Genomic DNA, 14332 nt, shown 5'->3' on the forward strand with positions numbered 1-14332 from the left:
GTGTCTGCAGGTGAAAACTAAAGAGGCCGACGTGCCACCGAGGGCAATTACAGTCTTTAGGATTGAAATCAAGCTCTAGATGTGACCAAACATTCATTTTCTCACACCCTATTTCGAGAAAGCAAGTCATGCAGACTTGGTTAGCTCGATCTGTTTTGAGGCTCAGTGCTAAACTGGGCTCACATTTTTAAAATAGGGTTTTTTAATCAGAGAGCTTTCAGAATTCTCTTTGGTGAGACTCCTTAGGTAAAAAGAGCATTCAGACGGAGCACAAACACAGTAGCAGCGATGATAAGCAACTCTTACAGAAACCTTTTCAAATGGAAATATGTCTTTTTGTAAATCATCAGCAGCCAATTCAAGTCCCGGCTGAGGCACTCATTCACACTTTGGTGTGCGCTTCACACATCAGGTGCTGCCTTTGGGCTTTGCCAGTGAAGAGGGGGTTAGGTTTGAAGCCTAAAACGGACAGATGAACGGGTAAACGGATGAAGGCGTCAGTGGACTTGCTAGCCAGCTTGCCTGTGAGGCCTGCCTGGGACTGGAGCCATCGTTTATGCACCGGTCCTCGGAGGCTTCTATATATGCGTTTGCATGAGTGTGAGGCGCTAGAAAAGCAGAGTGATACACAGGAGGACATGAAGAGAATGCAGGAGTGGCAGCGAGATGCAGAACGTGTGGGTGGGAAACGTTTTCATCCTTGTGTTCCAGCTTTTCTTGGAGAGAGATGACAGGAGAACAGGGGCATGGCTACAGGGCACGACCTTAACGGCAGTGCTGGAGATGCCACATAATGTAAAACTGAAGTGCAGTATTCCTATTTGATGTCAAAGTCTGTGTTACCTTTATGAAAATAACTGTTTCATCTACTCCGAGACGCTACAGATATTTTAAAAAAGCTGCATTTTAGTTCGTCATAACAAAGCACTGGTGACATTTTTCAGCCATGAATAAAACTCAAAGCACAAATGATCCCCCCCTCCTCTGTTATTTTGATTAGAGCTCAAAGAATCCATCCACGATCTCATTATGGCCGTTTCGCACACTTTACATCACACCGACTCGCTAAACAGATCAAACATTCAATATATCTGATGTAAAACCCTCCCTGTTTCATCTGTCACGTTAAATTAGCCGTCTGGTCTCACATGGATTTGTTTCCGTTTGCTTATAAAGGCCTAATATTTCATTCTGAGACAGCAACACACAGCCTGAACACCAAGAGGCAGGGCTGACAGTAGAGACAGCCACTGCTTCTTATTCTTCTTCTTAAGCCCTGCTCCCTCAGCCGTGGTATTTTTAGATTCTGTGTGCCTCGCTATATCTCTCAAGTGTTCAGGTTTCCGCCAAAGGCAGCCCCCGTGATGTAAATAAAACACATATAATGACTACCCTCTCTCTCTATGTGGCTCAAGTGTGACCTCACCATGACTGGATGATTTGTTTGTATTCTGATGCTGACTGCTGGCTTCTAATAATCTAAGTTGCATTGTTGGTTGATTTACACATGTGCATGCACTCTGCAGGCTTCGCTGTTACTTCCTTTATCTTTAAACAGCTCAAGCTCACTGTTACCACCCTTACTACTCCCACATGTACACAGGCATGCAACTCTCTACGGGTCTCGTTTGTAATTTACTTCTTCTTTCGTGTCTAAAACGCGACTGTGGCGGCTTCATGAAGTTCCTCTCAGTCAAGTGCTAACAGCTTTGAAGCAGTTTCATCTTATCTGCTGTTTACAGTACATAACATACATGACAATAAATAAATAAAACGTGTCATCTGATTAGGATATAGCAGAGTTCAAAAACGACAAAACTGTGTGCATGTGTTAGGTGTCTTGCATATCCACAGCACGTTTTAAATGTAATTTTCAGCCTCCTACAGCCTTTAATCATAGCGGTGCTTTTGCAGTGTAAAAGTGTTTTATTGAGAACTTTTGGCTTCAGGACACGAGATTCAGATTGCAACTGCAGCTCTTTCACCGTCTCTGATATTTTGAAGAACAAGCCTATTTATCTTCCTGCAATATTACATTTTTTTCCCCTCCAAAAACGCTCCACGTTTGCTGCTGGCCCTAATTTACACAGAAACCTAACTGAACCGTGGAAAACTGATGAATATGGTTATAAAGTGTGTGTGGCCCATTCTATTACCAACCAGGGAAATTCATTTGGAAAATGATATTGAATCATTGTGCGGCTTTTGTGACACATTAACGTTTGGAGCATTTTGCTACTGCTCCTGAAATGTTTTCGCGAGAGGGCCGCGTTGCCGTGTGGGCTACACTGTGGAGTACACGCTGCGTGGGGGAGTTTACCACGTTATTTTCATGCTTTCATAATCTTACAGTGGGCAATTGATTTCTTTGTGGTTTTTTGTTTACTTTCAACTGAAAAAAACCTTTAGATTCAGTATTTTGAAATGTTACTGTGCACAGAATAAATATGAGGTGGAACAGAAAAAAATGGAGTACATGTATGGAGAAAGTGTGTGTGACTAAAATGGACTGGAATGCTATACTTAAAAGCATCTTGGATGGGGATGCTGTATGGAAACAAAATTAAATCCTCTTCTACAGAACCTGTTACATCTGCACTGCCCAAATTTTGGATCAAGTTTCGGGCAGATGTCTCATTCCCAGCTCTTTTCCCTCCCCATAAATCACAAGTCTCCGTCACAGATTCAAAATATTTACAGTCAATTTGTCTCTGCTAATATGCCAATGTACTGGCATACAAACACAACTGTTACTTTACTCACTAGGCATTCACAGCTGGCGAGCACGCAGAAACTAGTTTTCACTGGTTTGTAATCAAATAAGTGTTCGCAATGATGCAGCAGCCTCAGTCGCTGATGGGTATCTAATGAGGGGCCTCTCAGACAAAATGAAAACAATAAAACACTGTGTATGAGGCAGGAACGTGTTGTGCTGTAGATTTTTTTCACTGACTTCTCCTGGGCTATTTAACATATTATTGAGTCTTGAGCTACGCTCATTTCTTTATATTTTACTTCCAAGGACTCAGACTTTGTCATTTTTTAATATAATCTTGAGCAACAGTTCTTCAGGCTTTCCAAGAGTCTTTTACAGTTGTTTTTTTCTCACTGGATGCTTTTTCTCTCATTTTCAGTCTAATCTCATTCTTTTGGTCATTCCCCAAAGCTCATGGCCAAGTCAGGATAAGAACATAGACTCTCCGCTAAATCGATAGCCTTGCTTTCACGCTGAGCTCTCTCTTCACCACAACAGACTGATACAGGTTCTGCTTCACTGCTGCATCCATCTGTCAATCTCCTGAGATTCTCTAGCTCTTACACTTGGGGAAGCAATTTCTCCCTCTGGTTCTCAACTTTAACTGGGAAAGGGCCTGACTTACTGCCACCATTGTTCTTGGCCATCCAGTTCCTGTACAGGAACTGGATGGCCAAGAACAATGGGCCAGTCATCCATACTCCCAGAGAACCCCCACAGGATGCCCTAAGGAACACAGTCGAATGCCTTCTTCACATCCTCAAAACACATATAGGTTAGGCAGGCAAACTCCTGTGCACTCTTAGACAACCTCAAGGGTATAAAGAGAGGATCCAGTGTTCAACAACCAGAGCAAAAAAAAACAAACCCTTTGTTCTTCTTGGGGCCCAAAGTTCAACTAACGGGCAGACTCGCCTCTACAGCACCCTAGTGCAGACCTTCCCAGAGAGCAGGAGTGCAATGCTCCTGAACTTGGAGCACCCTTTCCAGTCCCCTTCTTAAACCGTCATCCCAGTCTGACAATCCAGAGGCTTGATTTCACGTGATGCTGCAGAGGCGTATCAACCACGACAGCCCAACAACATCCAGACCCTTGAGGAACTCAGGGGAAATCACATCCACCCCAGGGCCTAGGCCACCGGAGAGCTTTTTGGCTACTTCATTGTCCACAGTGATGGGCGACCCCTCGTCCCCAGACTTCACTAAAGTAAGCATGTCAGCGGGATCAAGGAGATCCTGGAAGTATTCTTTCCACCACCTTACTATATCCACCGTTGAGGTCATCAACACTCTGTTCCCACTGTATATAGCATGAGGAGGAAACCGCTTCCCTCTCCTCCCTGAGTAGCCGAGAATAGATCCCCAGCCTTGAAATTAAATGGTTGCGTTGTCCACATGAATTAAGATGGCACACATTAATGCTCTTGTCAGTGTTTCTGTCAGTAACCAGTAGAATATTGAATCAAGTGAGAGTATCAACAAACATTTAATCAGTTTTCCTAGCTACACATGTAACCAGGCAACTGCACACCAACATGTAAGGCAAAGCTCTGTAGGAGGGCTTTTTGCCTCCTGCTTAGTCATTCACAGTCTAAACTCTACCAGAAAACAGGACATTTTTCATTCCAAAAATGGCTTAACGTTCCAGAGACCCCACGTAGACTGTAATGGTGTAGTAAACGGCCCTAATTGATGTGAATAATTCTTTTTGACTGATTCCACATTGAAACACATCCTTAACTAATGTGACAAAACAGCGAGCTGCCATTATTATTTACCTGCTTTACTGTTTTCTGTCAATTAGTCACATAAAAGGAACAAGAGACAAATTGCTTAGACAGGCAGGAATGTGTGCAGATACCCACATGAATACGCACACACTCTTTAATAGAGCGAATGGGTCACGACTAGGCCTGGCAGCAAATCAGAGGTGTCAGCTACTGTAGCAGCCCAACGATTCACAGCAGAAGGCTGCACGCTGGAATTAGGAATGTACCAATCACAAGTGAGAGGGGTGAAGGTTACATCTGTAAATGTGAGTCTAACCTTGCAGAATGTGTTCGGATAAGGCTGAACATGCACTGAGCTTTTGTTAAAATGTCCTTTAGGTGTCAACTTTGTGCGACTGTGTTCTCTGAAAAGCCACCTGTTACAAAAATAAGACAATTTTTCAAATTACTAGAATTAGTTACGAGTTATCAACTCAACTCAAACTGTCCTCCCCAGCTTTAAGGTTTGTGATGGTTAAATATTGGAAAAACGACACTATATACACTGCAGGAGATCTTGCAAAGACTCAACCCTTTAAAGCATGAACCATTAAATTAGATTGTTTTGGAAATGGAGTGTTTACTGAACCTACTGATACCTTTGTAAATATTGAACAAATGTAAGATTGTATATGAGTCTTCATTTGTATCATATTTGCAACAGCTGGCAATTTCTTTGCACTCTGAACATGTATTGTGCAATTTATTTAGAATTTTCAGGAGGATAACTAAAATCACACTGATGTAGAAATCTCAAAATCTCTAGGTTTTAAGGGGTAAAGCCAGAGCTGTCAGAACCTAGATGGCTAATAAAGTACTATCTTTGAAATAACTGAAGCACCAGCAGTATCAACTGTTAATGATTTGAGGGACTGAAAATAGCTACAGTCCAGGTAAAAAAAGAAAAACAGTCCAAAGCATAACCAGAGTATTAAATGCTTAAATAAAAGTATCTACGTGTGTGACATACGTATGAGCACAGACCGTTTGTTGAAAGCTGAAAGACAAAGACGTACATCCCAAAGCAAACGCAGAAACACACATTACCACCCACAGATGCAATTATATAACATGACACATGAAAGGATGCGTTTACTATTTCACTTTTAATCTGACTTGGCACAATAGTGAAGAAAGACAACATGCATTAGGCTTTATCTGCATAATTATCTGACAAACTCCATGTTCATCATGTGGTATTCAGCTGACTCTTTGTGTACAAAACTGTCTTGTTGCTGCACAGATACAGAGAGCTTCAGCTCTGGGAGGTCCTTTTTGTTTTCTTCTGCGACTATGAAGTTAAATATTTCAAAAATCTAAATGTTATCATCTAAAGAGCCCGAAGCAGCATGTATGAGTATGCACAAATGCACTGTATGCACAGAATATGAAAAAATATTAATATATTTTAGCTGACAGCTGACATTTTCAAATGCGTTCCTACTGCTGTAAGGCATCTGGCCTCTTTAAATGCGTACATTCAATACTACATGAAGTCATGCAACAGGCATGCTTAAAAGGACCAAGTTTACACCAGCAGGGCAACGAAATAGGGTCAACCACAGAGAATTAAAAAGCATATGGGACATATCCAGCATTTGTCCAGCATATAATAAGTCATTTTCTACACAGTCTATTGTCAAATTCTAACAATCTGTACTTGCCTTTCTTCAAACTGCAGCTTTGTGACCCACAGTTACATAAGACCACTATATATAGTTTACATGGCCTTGAAACATTCCTCATATCTGGTGAAAGAGAAATGCAATGAGAGGGAGAAAGAGTTGTTTCATCTGACAACACCTGACAGCTCTTCTAGCTCCTCACAAGCATGTCAAACTACCCGCCTCACACAATCTGTTAAAAAATAACATTCTCGTTTGCCTACAAAATGCACTGCCCACACGAGCACTCATCACGCTCTCTGATGCAGATTTTGCTGACTGCATCGAGCCTGTCTTTTATACCAAACGCCCGGTGTGATATAATGCTCCCGACAGGTCTGAGAAATGACGCTTCCTAGTAAGTGGATATTGAATTCTCGGGCTAATCAGGATTTGGCAGTTCCAGTCTTGCTTCGTTTGCAATTTTAAATGCTGCTAAACACATATTTTCAAATGGAGATTAACTGTGTCTTAATGAGTAATAAAAAATTACATTTCCCATACTCTTCTCTGTGCACAGAGATAAATATGGGACAAAGAGACTTCCTGCTCTGCCAAATAAATCATTTATCAGCCAGTCGGCTCTTAGCAATTAACAACGAGGAGCTGAACTACGGTGGACACAAATGACACCTCGACAAAGGCTTAGCACATCTGCTCACGTAGTATGGCTATGTCATGCTGTACTGTTCGAAACAGATAAAAAAAATTTTTTACCCGTCTCCCCGGGAGACAATTAAAAAGGCTTACATCACAGAAACCTCTGAACTCTTAACAGAGGCCAAAAGAGCGGGTGAAAAGAGGAGGAAAGAAACGGAGGATGAGGAGCGTTTTCTAGTGCGTTAATTGCTTGCCTTGAAGGGAGCTTTTATCACACCAATAAGAGTGATGTCTTTTTTAATGATGGGTAAAGTGGTAATGACTGGGTGTAAATTGGGAAACCTAGCCAACCTGACCCTTGCAATTATAAAAAGGCAGTTAAAATCTCTGGAAGACTGCACTGACTAAAATACACAGCAAAATCACTGACCACATGCCCTGCAGCATTTTTTTTTAATGCTGATATTGTGAACATGCAAAAGCTAGAATATTACAGTTGGACTGTAGTTTGGTTAAATCAACTACAGTGCTTGTAGATTATTTGGGATTCGTGAAAATAAATAGATGCATGTTGCTCATATATTTAGAATCTGTACACAAGCTGAGTTTGTTTTGGACCATAAAATATGCGAATATTTTACATTTCATGCAGGCTTTGATGCATTATGCAAGGGTGCCCTCTTTTTTCTATGCAATTACAGTCTTACTTCAGCAAAACACAACCGCAAGTGTTCAGTGAAGACGCCACTCCAGAATGACCTATTGACCCTTTCCATGATTATTCCCTATTTTACAAAGCTGATGAAAGGGAGGAGACGCGTATAGGTGAAAGAGATTTTGGGATGACATGCATCTGAGCCTTTCAGCCAATTTTGCAGAAACTCTGCCCCACTGCTGCACAAGTAGACTTAAAGGGTATACCATACGTGATGAATAACACCTTCTAAAACACATGTCATTTTGCCAGTATCCCCAATAAGAGTACAGACTTGCCCGCTACAAACAGCTGCATGTGCTATAACATAGCAATCAAGTGAGAGACAGTGTGGAGTTATACATGCATAACAAGTACAGCATCAAACACAGAACCAGTGAAGCATAAGCACAATGTGGGATGACTTGAGCATAAAAATGTAAAAATCGTCTTACAAATAGATGTGCAAAGTTTCAAGTGGAGCCAGTGCATGCTTCAGTTTAAACCCCTGACACGACTGTCTCTTTTTAAAACTGTCTAGAGCTTATATTATAACATAAGGGGCGTGTTATGTGTGTCTATACATAACAGAGTTGCCACACCATGCAGAAAAGGCTCACACACGTGTTCTCTTTGATGAATTTTTCATCAGAACTCATGTCAGTGCAAGAGCGGGAGCGAGTGTACTGCAGGTCTTTTCATTTAGAGATGTTGATAAATGATAGATTAGCTTAAAGACAAACAGTCGTGCTCAACCAGAGCAGGTGTTCTGACACATACGCAACATGGTCTTTTTATTATTTAAAGTTTGCATATTTTTCTGTCGTCACCTGAATTGAGAGACAAGTGCTTTTGATGAGAGGTGGAAGCGAGAATGCAATACATTTTTACAGTAAGGTAAATATAAACTGCATTTGAGATTTATCTATGTATGTTTCGGTTAAAGTCTTTATGTCCAAGAAGAACACAAACTGAAGGTCGTGTGAGACCATAATGTGTTATTTTGTGTAATTTTCAGTTGATGAATTTCCTTTTTATAGATTGAGAAGCTTTCTTTCATGCTTTCTTTGTAGGAGCCCATGCTAACGCAAACACAAAGGTCTATGAATAACCGTGGTAGAAATGTGTGCATATAAACCTGGGTCGAGAGGCAGCCACGTGGGATAATGCAACTATTATATAAATATATACAAAAGCAACTCCTTTATATCTCAAGAGCTGCTCTGCTGTCATCTTGTGATGACAGAGTAAACGAAAGGCAGACTGAGATAATCTGTCTGTATATATGAGTGTGTGTTCCAGATAAGATTCATGTTGTGGGAATCTGTTTGTGTTTACACAGTGACATCATGGACCCATGCATCTTCTCAACGGGGACGAAAAGCAAGTCCCCATTAATTTATTTATTCAGTTTTAAACCATCTGTGACCAGGTTTTGAAACAAAAACACCCATTACACGTGCTTCTTTTCTGTGCAATGAGAAAAGAGATTTCACATTTGGATAGATGCTCTATGCATGAGAATGCACGGTGTTTTTTAATCTCTTCAATGTGTGTGTGTGTGTGAATTTAAAGCAGCTTGTCATCTTCGTCCCTGAGTTTTACATCACCGCCAGGCACATTTGCGAGGGTGTTTGAAATCACCTGACAGCTTAAATTCAGATTCATCCCTCTCGCACTTCCTTAGTGTGTAAAATTATATATCAGTCACTATTGTCCCTTTAATTACAGTCATTACGCTTTGTGTGGATCTAAGTATTTATTCCTTTGTCATGTCACGCAGCTCAAAGTATAATTTCTCAGCATGATAAGCAACAGGAGCTTATTTGTAGCTGTGATACTAAAAAAGGGTAACGGAAAGATTATACAACTCCATTACAATCTACATTAACTCACACATGGCCTGACGAGAGTGCATGCGATCCTCTTTTTGTACATTCTGAACCAAACAACCGATATCTTCTTAATGTGCTGCGATGTTTCAACAATTCAAACGGCTGAGCAGAAATCCTAGCATGCCAAATTAAAAACAAGCACATATGACAGCACATATAAAAGGGCTTGAAGAGCTTCTGGTATTATGTAATAATATTACATGTGTTAAATGCTCTGTAGGTTAATCACTTAAACCACAGTGCATTAAGCCAAAACCTCTGAAAATATGTCACAACTACAGTAATGATAGGACATCGTGTGTGACAAGATGGTTCTCTCACTTTTATCTGTCGGTATTTGTAAATTAATGAAAGATCCTGTCATGGCTGTAGAGGAGGAGTGCTGGGTTCCTCTATTTCACCACCACAGCCAGCACCAATTAGTAGACTTCCAGACATTGTGTCTGTCTTGCTCTAAAACATCAATATTCTGTTTCTTTACTGTATTACCCGATTTGATTTAGTCTTTAAAGGCCTGTTCTACTATTAATCTCTTCTTATTTTTCTCGAGTCACTAATTGCATGTCTCATCATCCACTCTCCTTCACCCTCCACCTGTTTTCAATCCTATCCCTTTTCCTTTTCGCTGCTCTCTCCTTTCTTTAGTGTCATTTGTTTGCTCTATCATTTCATTGTTCATGTCATTTTGTTTTTGTACTCGTCTTCCTTTTACTCCCCATTAATGTTGTCTCGCTTTTTTTATTGTCTAATTAAATTGAACATGTTATACAAAAGCATAACAAAGTAACAAATGAAAACATTAAAAATCGCCAATTTACAATTTATGCAACAGATACAAACTGTAAGCGGTCTCTCTAGTACAGATGAGTAAACTTATGAGTGTTACTAGAGGAGACATATTGTTAACGGTTTGCCAGCAACACCTGTTAAGCCAGGTGGACATGACTTGGAAAGAAGGAAGGTGGAAACGAGTCATGGAAAGAGGGAGGGAGGGAGGGAGGAAGAGGGGGACAAAAGGATAATAAACAAACCTGGAGCACACAGAGAGATGTCATAAATATTGCATATCCGTGGCTGACATGTGTGTGACTCAACAACAAGTGGGTAAATTAACAAAAACACCCCCCCCGACTATTAAATGTGCAAATATGAGCCTATTTGCTTAATGACTAGCAGTGAAAACAATGAAAAAGGTCTAAAAATAATCAATTTTTTTTTTGTCATTTAGCAAAAACAAAGCAACAAGAAGAGGAGTCAGTTGAAGTGAATATTGATCTCTTCTAATCTCAAAGGCCGTCTTTGACAATGATCAGACAAATTAAACACACGTCAGCGTGCACAGACTCTGTGTTTATAAGCTCTGTGATTAATGTTTGAATATGCTAATAATTCACAAGCTAACTGCTTTTAGTTTAACTAAAGCAACTGAGGAGGAGAAATGTATGCAAAAATAAAAGCATACAGTTACAGTGTCTTACTCACTGGAGACATTTTCGTTTCAGTGCCAGATTCAAACAACAATCGTGTCATTTAGAGAGCTTTAACTTTTTAGCACGAGCAAATAATTGGTTCAGCATGAAAAAATTCCCACCTTCTGTGCTGCTGCCTGCTCGCTGTCACATTTCCAACATTCCCGTTCTGCTGAAAGTAGACACCAGTATTTTAAAATCCAATATTTCTGACACATAGTCCCAATACTGATACCTTTAATGAGCATTTACCTATCAAATATTGTTTGGTGAACATAAACAGATTTTTATGCAGGGACAAGGAAGATCAACCCTACACTAGTAAGGACAACCAAAAAACACCAGGAATACATTTTTTTTAAGTTACTAAAAACCTTCACTTCAAAAGTTCACGTCACTTCCTTCAGCATTAAAACTTGAGTTTGCCCTGTGGCTTTAGCTATCTGAGATAGTGCAGGAGTCTGCTACTCTACCATATTTCAATAGTGCAGACTCTCCTTATTAAAGCAGCACAAAAGACTAATTATATCTGGAGCGCTTTGATTTACATGCAATTAAAGTTTCATGTGAACCTAGATAAAGTGGGCGATGGGGGGGGGGGGGAGGGGGGCAGAGGAGAGGAGATTAAGGACACCAGTGGTGAAGAGAGCAGATGTGTACAGTAACCGTGCACAAAGAGAAAGAAAGGTGGGGATGGGTAAGAGAGGTGAGTAGATGGGGAAAATAGCGGAGAGGAACAGAGAGGTGAGGTAAGCCATCATTTGGCTGAGGAAGTGATGACACAGCACATCCATCTCAGTGGCAGGTGCCTGCTGTTGCTCCTTTACAGAGGACACAAACTAACGAGGATAGAAGAGATCTGCACCATCATTACACTTTGATAATATCACACTGAGTCAAGATGACAGGATGCAGATAAAAATACTGCCACTTTAGAAAAAAAGACGCTCTGAAAAACACAAGTCCATAAATAGTTCATAAGTATCCTCTCTCTTCGTATCATCTCTGATGATTTGCTTTCAGGGTTTAATCAATAAATTCAGTGCAGTGAGCACTAAATTTGTATTTCATGATCACAAGCACGCTGGCTGCTTTATTTATACTACCTTAGATATGAGATCTTTTCCTTTTCGCTTGTTCAATCTGTGGTTTTCTTCTCCTAAAAGCTATTCTTTAGGTTACACTGTGTCCTCAGATGCTGCTTTTGGTTATGTAACATTATGGTTAGTAAATCAGTAATCATAGCCTGCAGTCACTTGATATTTCTTTCTGAAAGCACGGCTCTGTGATAAGGTAATGTGATGGATGCGCCTTGACAAGGAGCAAACTGGTCAAATTCAACACAAAGCAACCAAGAACTAGACATGAAAGAGCGGAACGGAGGCTTCAGTATTACTCAGCCAAATAAAAGAACATACAACAGTGTAATTATACAAAAAAAGCCCTCAGTCGCAAACACACAATTGATACCTACTGTGGGTGGGTGTGTCATTGTGTGATCATTAATGCATCACCCAGACACACAGAAGGTTTCCAGGCAAGTTATGAAAGGTTGAACAGTAAATAACATCCTGAAAATAACAGAGGAGAAGGGGAATGAAAGGAGGAAGAGGGGGATGGTGCAATAATAATGAAAGCAATAAGAGAAGGCCCATTTTCCCAGCTGTGATCTGTGCCTCAGTCAAGACAGTCAATGTATTCCTGTGTGTGTGTGTGTGTGTGTGTGTGTGTGTGTGTGTGTGTGTGTGTGTGTGTGTGTGTGTGTGTGTGTGTGTGTGTGTGTGTGTGTGTGTGTGTGTCTGTATGTTCCCACTGAGCTTTCAAATGAGTCAAAATGACTCACTTCGTATTATCAATTACCCACTTACAGTACAGCAATCCTTTGTGTGTGTGTGTGTGTGTGTGTGTGTGTGTGTGTGTGTTACTTGAAGCCAGAATGAAGTCAAACATTAAAACTCACAAAAACGCACATGAGTCCCACACACTTTCACCCACTGAATACACGGTATAGCCATATTCTTGTTTCCACAACCTAGCACTGCCCTGCACAGCTAAAGCTATCGATACAGTACAAACACACAAAGGAAACTAATTTACGCTATGAAAATGACATTGTATGAGTTTTTAAGCTTATTCTAAAAAAACAAAACACAAAAACACAAGAAAATAAATAAGTTTTAACAGCAACTACACCGAACACAGGTGTTAAAATGAAATATTTGATAGTTCGACGGTAACGAATGACATCAGCATCTGGTCTTTTCCTGAGAAAATACAGCTGTCTTGGTTGTCAGTCGACGAACGGCACTTTCCCGATACGTCGACAGCTGGAGAAGCTCCAGGATGTGTGGAAACACACTCGCACGCACACGCACGGACTCCCACATTACACACCCCTCTGAGCGCTGCATCATGTAAACATGTAGCAGTCTGTACACGTTGGACTACTTCACTTTTACTAATTTACACATCATTTTCTTAATTACATACAGTACAGTGTCACACAAGCCAAATCTCACACATCAGCAGACATTACATTCCTACTGTCAGTAAAAAGTGCAGTCTTTGTTTCCCTAGCGATGCATTAACGGTAAAATACATTTACTTAAATTATGTCCTGTTTTTGTCTTGACCAGGCCTCCCTTCAAAATAACATCCGTTATTTGAATGGGAAAAGGAAGGTTCTTTCGCATAAAATCAGCACCAATCAGATATTTGACGTCCTGGAAAAACACAGAGATCACTACCCTCGAATAGAAAAGATGAAATAAAGTCACTTACAAGAGTTCCTTTGGCTCCCATCATTTGCACCAGGCGAGGTGGACATCCCAGCAGGATGCTTTTTGTCCTCACAGGATAACCAAAATCGGAGGAGAAGGGGGAAGGCAGACAACACAACGATAGTACACCAAAAACTCCACCGATCACGACAACACCTGCCAACCATGCATCCTCACACTGTCTCTCGGCCAGCACACATGCTCCTCGGCACAAAAAGATGCTTCAGAAAAACATTCTCATGCACACTTGTACACACTTCGGTGCTGAGCGTTGTTTTTTTTAAGAACCTGCCACTCACAAATCATGCACGTGCATGTGGGGGGATCAGCGCTGCACCAGTGTCTCGCTGTGGTGTGGAGACTGCTGAGGCTGACAGTGCAGAGAGAGAGAGAGAGAAGGGAGAAGAGCGAAGACGATTGGAGCATACCACTAGCTGCTGCTGAGCGAGGGAGGAGGGGGACCTGAGTAGAAAAGAGAAGGCAAAGAGGGGGTGGGAGAGAGGGTGTGTACGCAAGGAGGATAGAAAATAAGGAGCATAGACGCTTATGAGTTTGTAGGTTTGTGTGTGAAGCTGAGCAATTTTAGAAATCGTAACTCGTGAACACATTTGGCTCTGACCTTTAAACACACATGGATGCCTCTTAACCCAGTCTGCAGACTTTATATATCTGGAGGAGTAAGCTATTTTAATGAATAGGGATTATG

At 40.9% G+C, this 14332-nt stretch overlaps 1 protein-coding gene across 3 annotated transcripts in view; it reads right to left on the reverse strand.

Annotated features, from left to right (window-relative positions):
- The window catches only part of dtnbp1b (dystrobrevin binding protein 1b), a 61257-nt gene that overhangs the window by 10371 nt on the left and 36554 nt on the right, over window positions 1-14332 (reverse strand). Inside the window, exon 1 of one of the 3 annotated variants that reach the window (XM_004549193.4) lies at window positions 13628-14018. The exons of 1 other annotated variant lie outside the window; for it this stretch is intronic. In XM_004549193.4, coding sequence (XP_004549250.1) covers window positions 13628-13793 — 166 coding nt within the window. In that variant the 5' untranslated portion in view covers window positions 13794-14018. Of the gene's footprint in view, window positions 1-13627; window positions 14019-14332 lie in introns of those variants that run through there. One more of the 3 variants, XM_012918608.4, reaches the window with a different exon arrangement.

The sequence above is a fragment of the Maylandia zebra genome, linkage group LG22 (assembly GCF_041146795.1).
Source record: "Maylandia zebra isolate NMK-2024a linkage group LG22, Mzebra_GT3a, whole genome shotgun sequence".
Classification (NCBI taxonomy): domain Eukaryota; kingdom Metazoa; phylum Chordata; class Actinopteri; order Cichliformes; family Cichlidae; genus Maylandia; species Maylandia zebra.